We start from the raw sequence: 14,681 nt of genomic DNA, 5'->3' as shown, positions 1-14,681 counted from the left end.
TTCGGGAGGTATATTAGAAATAATATAAATTAAGACCGTATAATTTTGACCATCATTATGTGGGTCTTTATGACCATCAATGAAGCTAAGATTTTGCCTTCTTTAGAAGTCATTCTACTGTTGCTAAGATACTTTTACCAATGGCTGCAGATTCCTCAAAAGGAATGGAAAAGAAAACTAAAGTAGATGTGTTTTATATATTTAATGCTATTAGTCCGTAATTCTAAAATAAATGGGCAGCTTTTTTATTTTGACGAAATTTAAACCACATGTATGAATATTTCTTTGTTAATCACTCACTTTTGACATTTCCATGATGAAGATATTATGACCTCTTATAGACAATGTGTGGCTTTTTTTCCTTTACGGTTTAATAAATGAAAACTGCTAAGTTGCCTAGAAAACAGACTAAACATTTTTATCTTCCATCCGTTTTTCAGAACTACTGTTTTAATGATAGTAGCCAAATAAGAAATTCCATACGTGTTTTTTATTTTATATCAGTGATTTAGTACAATTAATAACAAGACTTGGTTTGCAATATATGTTTAATGGTTTTTAAGTTCACAAATATTCTGCTTTGTTTTTGAAGGGATATAGTTGAATCTCACTTCATGTTATGGAACAGAGCCTTAATTTCACCACAAAGTGACCTTCTTTTTCATATAAAAATAAGTTCCTCTTCACCCTGTCTTAGCAGTGCTGTAAATGATTGGAATATTAGTTGCAGATCCAAACAGCTATGTATTATGGATTTGACTTTACCACTTGCTATGTAACTTTGAGTGATTCATCTATGGAGCATGTGATTTTTTTTTTTTAATGACATGGTATTTGTTCTAAAATGCTAGAACCAATGATAATAACAATAGCAATCGGGATCCCTGGGTGGTACAGCGGTTTAGCGCCTGCCTTTGGCCCAGGGCGCAATCCTGGAGACCCGGGATCGAATCCCACGTCGGGTTCCCGGTGCATGGAGCCTGCTTCTCCCTCTGCCTATGTCTCTGCCTCTCTCTCTCTCTCTGTGTGACTATCATAAATTTTAAAAAATAAATAAATAAATAAATAAATAAATAAATATAACAATAGCAATAGCAATGAAAGAAAGGGGATAAAAGTTTTTGAACATCTATGGAATCTTCTACATGGATTTATATCATTTAATTGTATCAGACAGGTGTTCCTCTTGCCCCAACTTACCAATGAGTAAACTGAGGTTTGCAGATGGTGAGCATTCTAAATTCTGTGAAGGAATAGGTCTGCCAACACCCTTAGAAATTTGTGCTTTTATTAGCTGGTCATTATCACCAAAAAGGAAGATTCATCAAATTCCATCAAACTCTTCTTGGAAGTGTTCTTTCATCTCAACTAGTTAATGGGCCAGAATACACATTTATAGAAAGGCACGTTTCTTAAAAGGTATGCTATTAAGCCAATCTTGTTTATATGTTAACCAGTTGAATTTAGATCAAATAAAATTTAAAAAAATATTGTCAGTTGTATTGTGAAATCCATCGAGTATTTCATTAAATAGGAGGTAGCAACCCAGAAATCATATTTACAAAAAGACCTTCTCCAATAATGTTTTGAACATAGTCCCCAAATATCACAGATTCTGTTTCCACATCTGTGAGTTAGGCCTAACTTGAAGAATTTTCTGATGTTGTATCTGAAGATTCTTTGGAATGAAATATAATATGAATATTATAATATTTAACTTGAAGCCCCATATTGGTTAGACTCTTCTTTTTAACTGAACGACCAAAGCTAACTGTTCTCTTTCTCCATTTTTCCCCCATAGATGCAGACGAATGCATGCTCTTTGGGCAAGAAATCTGCAAAAATGGTTTCTGTCTGAACACTCAGCCTGGTTATGAATGCTACTGTAAGCAGGGGACATACTATGATCCCGTCAAATTGCAGTGCTTTGGTAAGTATTAAGAGGATACATGGTGCTGTGAAAATACACAGATGGAAAAAATAAGTAATACTGTGTAGTAAAAACAATTCCTTTGCATCTACGTTACGTGTCGAAAAGATCTTTAAATGTTTTATGGATCCTTTTCTTGAGTAAGATTTAAGAAAATAAAAAACCTCCATAGTATTTGAACAGATTTCAAGCAAAGAGTTAATATTCAATGTGGAATTATAATTCAGGTCACTGGTTTAACTGAAGTGTTCTTTTGGTCTGGGGAGCCTCCTGTTTCATCACTCATACCATGCAAGTGAGAGTCATTTTTAAATACTGACCCAGACTTTAAGGCTTAAGCAGAAAACCATATACACTAGGCAGAAAAACATAGCAAAAGGAAATAATTTTAAAACTATCATAAAGAGGCATTTTATCTTCAATTTCTAAGCATATCCTGTTCCTAAATGTTTTCTTTCTTTAATGTCAGCAGCAGCAGGACACTATTATTTTTTCCAATCAATACAATTTAATATTTTTAGAGTCAGAGCTGTTCTTTCTTGGATGATGATGTGTAGTTAATTAAAATGTGGCAGCCCCTGGAATCTGGACTAAATTTAGCAGTGTGGGAAGTGTAGGAGGTACAACTGATTGCTGGTTTTCTTTAATAATTTTTTTTCTCTTAAGATATGGATGAATGTCAGGACCCCAACAGTTGTATTGATGGCCAGTGCGTTAATACAGAAGGCTCTTACAACTGCTTCTGTACCCATCCCATGGTCCTGGATGCTTCAGAGAAAAGATGTATACGGCCAACTGAATCACATGGTATGTTCGGATGTGAGGTGCAAGTCTGTGTCTAAAGAAATGGCAAGGTTTTCCTTTTGACTGAAATATGAGCTACTGGGAAATAGAAAAATGACTCCTCGGGTATTTTGGAGTAATTAAAAGGAGATACTAAAAATAATAAAAGAGAATAATTGTAAGAGAAACAATAAGCTGCATATCTTCAGTATGTAGGAGAATCCATACCCTGCATGTGCTTATTTAACAGATAACAAAATATGGACTGGCTGAGCGGATAGCGGGGCTCTTCTCTGGCCAGCATTTGCCACATTTCACCCTCAAAGGCAACTGAGGAGGACCTGAGTTGAGAGAAAGATAATCAGGCTTGTTTGACTGGACTGGAGAATACAGATGAGACGGGGCAGAGCAGACAGGGGAATCCAGCAAGGTGATAGAGACCCCTGGTGTCCATTGATTGGAATCCTTGTTCATCCCCAATCAGATGATGTGCTACTCATAATTGGCATAATTAATCTATCCATCATCACTGTAAGGAACTGCTTTGGATGGAGTCAGTTGAAAGGCAGAAGTTTGGAATCAAATCTAGCATGAAGTGTCACTAGTCTGGGGCTTTGGTGGATGAATTGGGTGAGAAAACATGAATCTGCAAAGTGTTATGTAGAAAGAAATGGTAGGATTTGACAGAAGAATAAATGTAAAAAAGGAAAGATTGGGAAATCAGAAGTGCTTTAGGATTATGGAGTATAGAAGGAAGACAATGCAGTGCTGTCTATAATGAAGCTGCAGAGGGAGGGATTTAATTGAAACATGATGGGCAGGTTGAATTTCAGCTGATGGAATGACACCCAGTTGGAGATGACAGGTTTGATCCATGGAAAGACCAGGCTGGCTTCAAACTTGTACTTGGAAGTCAGTCTTAGAAATAGAGATGGAAACTTTGAGACTCATTGGCTTCTACCACACTGTTTATGAAATAGGAATAACAGTGTGATTGTCATGGAACCATGTTTTCCCTTTCAGAACAAATAGAAGAAACTGATGTCTACCAAGATCTGTGCTGGGAACATCTGAGTGATGAGTATGTGTGTAGCCGGCCTCTTGTTGGCAAGCAGACAACCTACACTGAGTGCTGTTGTTTGTATGGAGAGGCCTGGGGTATGCAGTGTGCCCTGTGCCCCATGAAGGATTCAGGTGAGCCCTGATCCAGCTCCTTCTGCTGGAGGCCTTTGGGAACCAGTTCATCTCCCCTCCTTTGGAGCCTTCTGTGTATCTTCATCTTCACTCCTGATTCCTTTCATCAGAGGTGTGTGTGTGTGTGTGTGTGTGTAAGAGCAGGGTCGCATAAACATCTGGCTCTTGGTTTACCTCCAGTCCAGACCCTGTCATTAACTTTTGAAATCCTCATTCTATTTCACCAAAAAAAAAAAAAAAAAAGATAAATGACACAAAGAAACATAATGCAACTTTGCAATTGGTGGCAAAGATCTTTAGAATTTATATTTCCTGATACTTCCTTTTTTCCTACAGTCTTCCTCATTTCTAACAGTGTCTACTTAGAGCAAAAAGTATTAGAGACTGTAGAAAATCTTTGTAGGTCAAAGCCCCGATTTTTGTGTCAGCCTCTTGGTGAGAGAGATCAAAAAGGGGTTAGGACAATAAAGGAAGAGAGGTGGAAGTGAGTGAAAATGTATTTGAACAAATGTCCTTTCATTTTAAGGGTTAGATCTGAGGATAAATCTTTGGTCAAATTGCAAATGCAACTGCTAGGCTTTGGATCTATCCCCTCTCCTTGTGTTGGGGGAGGACTGACTGACTGGAAGGTGCTGACTCTGGGCTGTTGGGTGACTGCTGGTTTGTGCCTTGACTGCTTCTCTTCTTACCTCGGCAGCCACTTACTGCTCTTTAAAGGAAAGCCCTGGAGGGGGGAGGGGGTGTGGCCCTGCTGGAGCCGGGGCTGGGGGGGCGGGCACGGGTCCCGGGCTTCGGGGGGTGGAAAAAAAAAAAAAAGAAAAAATAAATAAATAAATAAAGGAAAGCCCTGGAGATTGTAGGAGAAAGGAGGGGAACTGAGTGGGAAAAACCAGAGAGAGTGACAAAACATGAGAGACTCCTAACTCTGGGAAACGAACAAGGGGTAGTGGAGGAGGAGGTGGGCAGGGGGATGGGGTGACTAGGTGACGGGCTCTGAGGAGGCACTTGATGGGATGAGCACTGGGTGTTATACTATATGTTGGCAAATCGAAATCCAATAAAAAAAATACATAAAAAAAAGAAAGCCCTGGAAAGGTTTGGTGTACCATTTAGTCTTAAGCTATGAAATCTATTTGCTAAAGCTAGAAAGATACTGGTGGGTATAAAATAAAGGAGTTTATAATTTAAAAATTCTCAGAATGGCCACAAGGGGAAGAATTTCTCAAAAAGAGCAAATGCATTTATTTCCAGTTAACTAGAATGCAACTTTCAAGCTATTTTATAGTTTTTTCAGATTAGCAATAACTTAAAACCAATGTAGCATAAAAAAATAAAATGATTTGAAATGCCATAAAAGAAAAAGGATTTGCAAAGGATAAAGAGCAAATACATAAAGAAATAGATGGTGATGTTAGCAGCCCGGAAGTGGAAAGAGGATGCGTTCTGGGGTCAGACAGGCTGGGTTGGGAATCCAGAAATGTTCATTGGGAAAAATAACCTCACCCAGTACAGCTCTTTGGAAAACAGAGGCATTTATATCTATCTTGTTGAGTTGTTGAGGACAGGGAGGGTGTAGGTAGAGCAGAACACAGGGAATGGTATAATTATTAGCATTTCTGTGGCCTCTGTTCCAGGAGGCAGATGCCACAGGAAGGCAGGAGTGAAATCCACAGGAAGTGAGCACCCTGGGGCTTGAGACATCTCACAGGGCTCTAATCCCTCAGATCATTTTACTTAGCCAGTGGTTTTTGTTGTTTAATTTTTTTCAAATAACACATACCCCTTCTAAAGAATGAATCCAAGATGTTCTGTCTGTCTCTACCTACTGCATCACAGTTGCACGCCCCTCCTCCTTAAAGATGTTCATTCTTAACAACTGTGGGTTTTTTTTACATCATCCAAACCTTTTTCCTACACATTAAATGTTGTTATATAGCTACATTTGTATTAGTTATTGTTATATATTTATATTTTTTAAACATTTATTTGAGAGAGAGAGAGGAGAGAGTGGAGAGGGACAGAGGGAATCTTCAAGCAGACTCCCTGCTGAGGCTCAATGTGGAGCTAGAGTTCACCACCCGTTAGATCATGACCCTGAGATCATGATCTGAGGAGTTGGATGCTTAACCCACTGAGCCAGCTAAGCGCCCATATATTTAAGAGCATTATTTAAAACTGAATTCCCTATCATCCATAAAACACACTTTGTTTTTTTGTCTTACTCTTCAGCATCTCTGAAATTGGGGGTATCTTATAATTGATGGCATCAAACAACAGCCACAAGCCTTTGTTTCACATTTTAATAGTGTCTATTACATCAAAATGCTTTTTACAATCTGTGGTATCTTAGAATTGATGAAAGATGGTAAGTTTTAAATGGCTGCACAGACTGCTTGATGGATGTACCAGGTTTTCTTTAGTCACCTCTGGCCCTAGACATTTGGGTTGCTTGTGCCTCCCATGTCTTGGCTCGATCTTGATTTTCCTACTATGACCATTGCTGCAGTGTACTTTCATGTTTGTATCCTACACATACCTGCAAAATGCCTACAGCTGAAAATGCTGAGTTGGGAAGTACCTGTACTTTACATTTACTATATTACTCTGAACATATTGTGCAAATTTGCACTCAGCTGCATAGGAAATGACTCTTTCTTCATACCCTTCTACCATTGGCTATTTTCAGTTTCTTTAAAAGTTCATTTATCAGGTGAGTGAGAAGGGTATCTTAACATGTTATCTCCCTTATTTCTAGGGAATTAGAGTATCTTTTCTCTGTTTATAAGTGATATGTATTTCTTTGTCAGTGAGTTTATCATATCCTTTGGTCGTTTTTTGTTGGACTTTATGTCTTTTTCTTATTAATTTGTAGGAGCTTTGTACATATTCTGTTGACAGCCCGAATATTTGGGTTTATGGTATATATGCTTGTCTTTATGGAAACTCCTTTATGGAGATTCTGCACATATTTGCATTTTATTCTGTCCCTGTTCTGATCCTATGATATTAAGTATTTACTGCATGTAAATCTGACAAGCCAGTTCCTTTGAAAATCAAATTTAATTGACCTAGTTTTTGGAAGAATAGTCCAGCATATTGCTGTTAGAAATTAATTTTAGAATATTGCCTCAATTATGTTTAGCTGAGACTTAACACATTTTTAAAATGTAAATTTGAGGAAATATATGTGAACAAATACATCCTGTGTATAATATTTTTAGGGGGATATCGATTATCAGGAAATGATACTCATTGGTTTTCGATCTTTTTTTTTTTTAAACATTATGTCAACTGAATTGTAATTTTAACCTCCAACATATAAATTGATTAATCTCAAAGATGCTGCAGGAGCTGCCTGGGGGAGGAAGTACTTAGGCTCTTGAGATATCTGTGAAGGACACGAGGGCTCCAAAGAACACATGTTGAAAACTGTTGTTCTAAATGTTTTCGTCAGAGGATAGGAATCAGTTAAGCAGCCCAGAAGGAGTATTTCTGTTATACTCCTAAGATTATGGGCCTGCACTACACTCCGTGGATTCAGAATAAATGACTCATTTATTCTCCACAGAGAGGATCCACAGCACAGTTAAGCAGGTTTTCCAGAGTTCCTCCGACCATGCTCCTTGATCAGCAGCTGACATTCTAGTTGTACCTACAGCAGACCATCTCCCATTGAGATTTTCTGCTGGAATATGGTCACTGAGGGGAACCAGAGCATGGATGTCAACACAGGGGCTCTGGAAGCAGGTCGCCTGAGTGTGAATCCTGCCCTGGCATCTTCTTATCTATGCAACCTTGTTACTTTGTCTCTATGTGACTCAATTTTAAGACTTGCTTTTCGAGACTGCTGCTTCATAAATATCAGTGGGCATGTCCGTTACCTGTACCTGGAGATCTTACCAAAAACAGATTCTGGTTTCTAGGTGCAGAGGGGTGGGCAGGACTCTGTGTTCCTAGCAAGTCTCAAGATGATGAGGATGCTGCTGGTCCTCAGACCACACTCACAAGCTGTCCTCAAGACATCTAAGAGCATCCACTGTGATTTTGTTAAAAACCAACTTTAATGCTGTAGCTAAGAGGAAACAAAGAACGTGAGCTTTAAACGTGTTTATTCATAATTTCTGTCATTTTACCTTTTAAATATGCTGTTCATGGATATCTTGAGAGTTGAAAAGGACCACATTGTCTGTTAGTATAAGCACTGGATTAATCCCAGCCTCTCAGGCACTGAACCGTCCAGTTTCCCTAGAGCTCAGCGCTGCTTTGGGGAACAATTAGTTACTGATGGAAACAGTGCTGGAGGAATTTGAGGAATAAATCGCAGCACTTGTCATCAGCTTTGAGCATTAAAGTGCAGTGTAAAGTAAAGCTTTGGCTCTGGAGCAGGCTTTCACACTTCTGGTCCAATAGGTCATGGGCACTAATTCTTGCTAAGGCAGCAACTACATCTGAGAATCCTGGTAGTTGGAGGAGGTGGGAGTGGCTTGTTCAGTAGTGTTCTCTGTAGTTGGATGGCATCGTGCGGATTGGTACCACATGCTAGGGAAATGAGTAGAGGGGGACAGATATAGCAGGGCAACTTTACATGAGAATTATATAGATGTATAATTCAGTGCATTTCTGGGACTGCTTAGGATCCCATCTTCATCCTCTGCGAAAGTCATGGAGGCCAGACCTCATGCATTAGCAGAGGTTCCAGACAATTGAGGGAGACCTAGCAGGTGGGACAGTGCACAGTTTGTTGAAGGCATCATGTGTGCTGACAGTCTTCCCATCCTCAGCCTACCCTAGAGGCCTTAGTTCCCTTATTCCCACTCCCACCTCCTCCTCTCCTTCCCCTCTCTGTACCCTTGGATGCTGCCTGCTTTAAAAATGTTTGAGGGAGAGGGACTGAACTGCTTTGGGAGGATCCTGAGATTTGAGCTCATTATCAATATATCATTCCAGACTCTGGGAGAGAAAAGCTGTTTGGAAAACCAAGTCAGAGAAAACAAGCCATTTTATCCATATCATAAGCAAGACTTAGGGAAACTACAGCTTTAGAGCTAGGTGATAAGGTACCAAAATGAGCAAAACGGGAGGTGGTGTCTCATCAGCTGTGCACCAGAGTCTAGCACACTGGTGGGCAGAATGATCTATGTTTGATGAATTAAGGGACTACAGCAAGGCAGTAATTCTTGAAAAGTAAAATGTAAAATGCCTTGCATTTATGCAAAATGAATTTTTAATGTTTTTATTGCTACTCTTAAAAGTATCAACTTCAATTTTCTGGAGAAAGTACCTATGAATTACAAGATATTTGGGATGCCATTATCTCTTGTAAATAAAAACCCTTAACCTGCATGTGAAAGAAAATTAGGCACACTTCAGTACTGGAATCTAAACTACCCAGAGTTGGGGCACCTGAGTGGCTCAGTTGGTTAAGAATCTGAATCTTGATTTTTAATTTTTTTTTTATTTTACTTATTAATGATAGGCACACAGTGAGAGAGAGAGAGAGAGAGGCAGAGACACAGGCAGAGGGAGAAGCAGGCTCCATGCACCGGGAGCCCGATACGGGATTCGATCCCGGGTCTCCAGGATCGCGCCCTGGGCCAAAGGCAGGCGCTAAACCGCTGCGCCACCCAGGGATCCCCTGAATCTTGATTTTAACTCAGGTCATGATTTCAGGGTCCTTGGATAGAGACCTGTAGAGGCTCTCCATGCCTAGCGGGGAGTCTGAGAATCTTCTTCCTCAGCTCCTCCCCCTGTTCATGCTGTGTGTTCATGCACATGCATGCTCTCTCTCTAATAAATAAATCTTGTAATAGTAATAATAATAAAATACCCAGGGTTCCCAGTGTCTGTGGCTATCTTGTTAAAATAATTAGACTTCTATTAAGTAAATTATTAAAGTAATTAGACATATTGTAAGTAAATTGAACATAAAGACTTAAAGTCTTTGATCTAAAACTGAAGAAATTTGATGGGACCCTTAGTGTGTTGGGAGAGTGCCACCTATGGGTGGTATAGTGTATTGCACCACAGATGTTGGACCCTCTGAAGTACTCTTAATGAAAGTCAGGTGTAGAAAGGTGAGAGTTGTTAAAAAAAAATAAAAAACCTCTAAGGAAACTTGTGCCACAAAAGACATTGGCAAATGTTAAAACAATTTTTGTAAAACACTAATATTAATCGAAATGCAGAGGAATTGTCCTCTCAGTTTTGCTTAGAGAACAGTTGGAAGATACACACACACACACACACACTTGATGCAGAAATTCTAGTTCTGGGGATACAGATCATGCTTGTACTTGAGTGCCAGAGGGGAAAATGTAATCATTCCAGCATTACAAAAATTTGAAATCAATTCTGCCATTAGGGAATTTGTAAACTATTCTATGCAAGGTGCAATTAGAAATAAGAACCATGGTTGAAAAGCAATCTCAAGTTATTTATAGTTTACCTGTTTTCAGTTTTCGTTAAATTACTTACATACTCCTTCCATCATTTCATTATTTACTGCACACCTGCTATGCACTAGCCAACAAATTTTGGAACAGATGTATAGTTGGTATTTACATGAAGTATAAATTTCACTTCTGTAAAACTAACATAGTATACAATTATGTTACTAAATTAGAGTAGTTTTCTCCTAAATGTTGTCTCATCAGAATGTACACGTGATACCCTTAATTAATAAATTCACCCTCTGCTGCAACACCAGATTTTTTAATACTTCCTAATAGCTGATCAACTGCCAATTTTTTCGTATGGTTTTGCAAAAGTGAAAGACTGTGGAATCTGTTTTTGAACAACTGAGCTGGTGATTTCTTCCATATCCATCCAGAGCTCTTACATGTTCCCAAATATCTCCATGTAAGAAGTTTCATAATACCCTTGGAGGTGTGAAGGAAGACAGGGATTTGACTCATGGACTGAACTTGAAACAATATTGTAACTGGGCAGTGGTTGCAAAAGTCCTTTCAGCAGTCATGGTTTAAGGCCTTTTCCAAGAAATATGTTTCCAAAGAATGTTAATAATAACTTTGGAACATCCTCCATGTGAGGCACAGTGAGTGGTCACTGCCTTCGGGTTAGGCAGTCCAGGGATCTCATTCTCTTCCTGGCACTGCTTCTGTCGATTGCACTGGACAAGTTCCTTTAGTTTCCTTTATCCAAAGTTGAGAACTCTTGTGAGGGTATATGGTAATTAATACTCTCGGAGTGTGAAAGCATTTATCATTTTGATCAGTGAGCCTGAATAGTATGATTAAAGGAAGTATAGCTGTTAATAAATTATAGTGGGACATTAAAATCCCACTGGAAAGATATAAAAGGCCTCCTGAATCGTCTGGCTACCATGCATACATACATTATGTATGCTGTATGCATGCAGAGCAGTAAGTGATCCAGTTCTTTGGGACGTAATTCTTGGTATCCGTAGAACTAGATTGGATTGGATACCACAGGGAATGGCGAGTAAGCAACCTGTGTTGTTTCTTACTGAAAAAATTTATTTCCTCCTTCCTACCCCTCCCAGAAAGGAGCAGAAATACTTTTCTTACTATAGAAGGACTAGTGCAAAATAAAGTTTAGTCATGAATTTTGTACATACAGCTTTGTGATGTAATCATTACATTAGTTTCCTTGCTTGTAAAATGACAGTAGCAACAAGCAGTCATTTGAGACTTAAGTGTGATATAAATGCATGTGAGATGCTTGGATTACAGTAAATGCTTTGTAGGTGTTAGCAAATCAAATCCTGTTCCAGGAAATGAGTTTGAGCTAATGATTATTCCCGACTGCTACTTTGTCATTTGGTGCTACGAGTCCTCTTTGAAAGGAGGGAAGAATTAAAGACAATGAAGAATTTGGAAGAGTGTTTGGGGACTAAGAGACAGCCCCGTGACCCCTGAGAGAAGCTACTCTGTCCACTCCCCTCCAGGCTCCAAAGCTCTGAGTGTTTAAGCTAGGGGAGACTTTATGGCTAAAAAGGACCACTTCATGTTGCCTTGCAATGAACAGTCAGTGAATTCAATTTTTTTTTTACTTTTTAATTAAAAAAGCAAAATAATATGTTTACAAATAGTATTATTTACAAATGTTAAAACCTAGATTTTCCTGAGAATTTAAGTTCAACTTACACATTTTGCCATGCTGCTTCTATAAGTCCAATATTTTTATAATATCAAGTTTTATTTCATGATGAATATTTAAGTATATCAAGGAAGAAATAAAACTTCCCTCAAGATTGACTTCTATATCGAAACTATGTGAATTAAATCTCTTAACACTTTGGTCTCCATTTATAAACTTTATGTATTTGATTTTCTCCTCAGCACTTCATATACCCAAAAGGGCAGCCCGCAATCCTAATAAGCATTTTCTTCTTAAGTGCATAAGCAGCTCTTAAAAATCTAATAAGTCAAACTTGAAATGATAAGTTGAATTTTCTAATAAATATAAATACTATTTGCCAATCTAATCAGATCCTCTTAATTTTCATTCAACACAAATCCTAATCTAAAGTCAGCTTTATTTCAAACTAAAATCACAAAGTCTACCCGTCCGATTCTGTATTATAGGGTACTCCTAAACATTAAAAACATAGAAAATAACAAAAATTTCATTCTAAAATATGTCTAACAGAAAAATATTACTATTCTATATTTAATGTACATCACTACTAGCAGAATTTCCACCTCAAGTCAGCCCAGGTTACTGGGTGAAAGAATATACCACTGTGATTGTCAATTATTAAAGAATTAAGACTAGAGTGTGGAATGTGTATGCTCATGTGTGAGTCTGAGCATCCATGCATGATATGCCGAGCACATTTCATTACTTCATGTGAGCAGGGAACCACAAATGTTTCTCCTGTATTATTTTTATAATCAGTATCTTCCACTGAAAAGGACTCTCAAGGGAATAATAGGGTAGATAAAATTAATAAAAGCTTTTGTCCAACAACATATGACTCACCCTTAAGAATCAGATACCTGCTCCTAAAGGGATGTGCTCACTCTGCAGAGAGATTCCGTACCACACTAGTGACTCAGACTGAAGATAAACTTCCCTTGTACCTGGAGGCTGGAGGATTTTCTCTGACTTGAAGGTCATTCTCTGTTCTTTTCAGCAATTCAGCAGTTCAGAACTGAGTGAGGCCCACCTACATGATATGATGGAGGGCAGTTTGCTTTACACAGGTCCACCAATTTAAATGTTAGTATCATCCCAAAACACTCTCACAGAAATGCCAAAAGAACATTTAACCAACTACATCAGGCCACCCCTAAGTTGGCGCATGAAATTAGCTATCATGAGTGGGACTGAAAAAAAAAGTGAAGTATTTGCATTTTGTGGGCCTTCTGCACTGCCCACTAAAATTACACTTAGGGAAGGACCTTAATTTTCGGTTCTTTCCCCTCCCCAGATAGATGCTGGAGAAGGTAGGATACTGAACACTTAGCCAGGGGTCCCCAACTAGACAGACGGCAGGTCAGGGGCTCTTTGTAACCAAGCTGTGCAGGAGATCCAGGACTTAAGAGAGGAAAGAAGCAAGCAGGGGTGAGGGACAGAGAGGCCCATTCCAAAAAGGAGGATCAGCGCATCAGAGGAAGAAAACTAGAGATGAAGCTAAAAAGCTAAAACAAAACAAAACAAAAAACCTTGCCTTTGGCGGGTGCATTAGACAAAGAGAAAGCACCAGACAAGTCAGTCCCATTCAGGTTAGGATCATATTTTGTAGTCACTGATTAAAGACATTTTATGAGAAAAGTAAACCTGGTATGGTTTCAGAGTAAGGACGGTTAAAAAGGAAAAAGAAAACAATAACAACCGCCCACCCCTAATTGATGGGAGAACTTAACTCCATTTCCTGCTCTACTCCTGGAGACCACACTCTGGAGGCTGGTCTTGGAATGAGATGCAGTTCCCAAACCCAGTTCCCTGGGGTTGGGAGCCAGTGAGTGTCTGGAACGCCAGCTGCAGAGACCTTGCTGGACTGCAAACCTGAGTATTAACTCTTGGGAGAACTGGTGGAAGCTATTGTTGCAGGGGCCCCAGAACAACTCGAGAATAGTTAAATGTGAGCAGCCTTTGAGAACAGGATTGCCAGGTGGTGTCCCAAGGACTTCTGATACTTTAGTTTGTGTACAGCTTGGACTTTGGGATGTCAGTTGTATTCACTGCTTATTTTCTTAAAAGCTGTACTGCACTCAAGTGCTAAGAGAGTATTTGGCTCCATTCTTATATAAAATATTCTGGACAGAGCGTTCATTTGATAATGATTGCAATCACATCGATGTCCTATTAGAATCTTTCTCATTTAGAGCCAAAGTAGAACATTGAGACATACATGTAAAATGAGCAATCTGATGACAAAAAGCAACACTTTTATTTTTAATTAACAAACGTTTTTAATTTGTCTCAAAAATACAGTGGTTAGCAGTTTCAACTTTCTTCCTTGAAATCAGAGATTACAAATAGGCATTCGGTTTCTAGGAACACCTTTCAGTGTTATTTTTTATTAGGTGATTTGCTCTTTAGTGGAAATTTTACTTTCACATATTTTAAAGACACTTTGCTGCTGTTACAGTTTTTTTCCTCTTTGGTGATAAGAAGAGTTTTAATGTACTCTGAGCAGAATGAACTATGATGAGTGAGGCTGTGACAAAAATCCCAGCACGTAATTATTTAAAGCCACGTTTTACGTTTGAGGTTTTGAATTCAAATAATATTGTGCTTATTCGGACCTTTTCTTAATTAGGCTTATGAGACAGCTGTGGTTAGA

The 14,681-nt window shown here is 38.7% G+C and overlaps 1 protein-coding gene across 15 annotated transcripts in view; it reads left to right on the top strand.

Moving 5' to 3' along the window:
• LTBP1 (latent transforming growth factor beta binding protein 1) overlaps positions 1-14,681 on the top strand; it is a 392,301-nt gene that overhangs the window by 362,506 nt on the left and 15,114 nt on the right. For all 15 annotated transcript variants that reach the window (XM_072770568.1, XM_072770565.1, XM_072770566.1 and 12 more), the window contains 3 exons: positions 1,802-1,930; positions 2,597-2,737; positions 3,737-3,907. In XM_072770568.1, the coding sequence (XP_072626669.1) occupies positions 1,802-1,930; positions 2,597-2,737; positions 3,737-3,907 (441 nt within the window). The remainder of the gene's footprint in view (positions 1-1,801; positions 1,931-2,596; positions 2,738-3,736; positions 3,908-14,681) is intronic.

This window comes from Canis lupus, chromosome 12 (genome assembly GCF_048164855.1).
Source record: "Canis lupus baileyi chromosome 12, mCanLup2.hap1, whole genome shotgun sequence".
Lineage (NCBI taxonomy): Eukaryota > Metazoa > Chordata > Mammalia > Carnivora > Canidae > Canis > Canis lupus.
The sequence above is the reverse complement of the archived record's forward strand: the minus strand, read 5'-3'. Positions and strand labels throughout refer to the sequence as shown.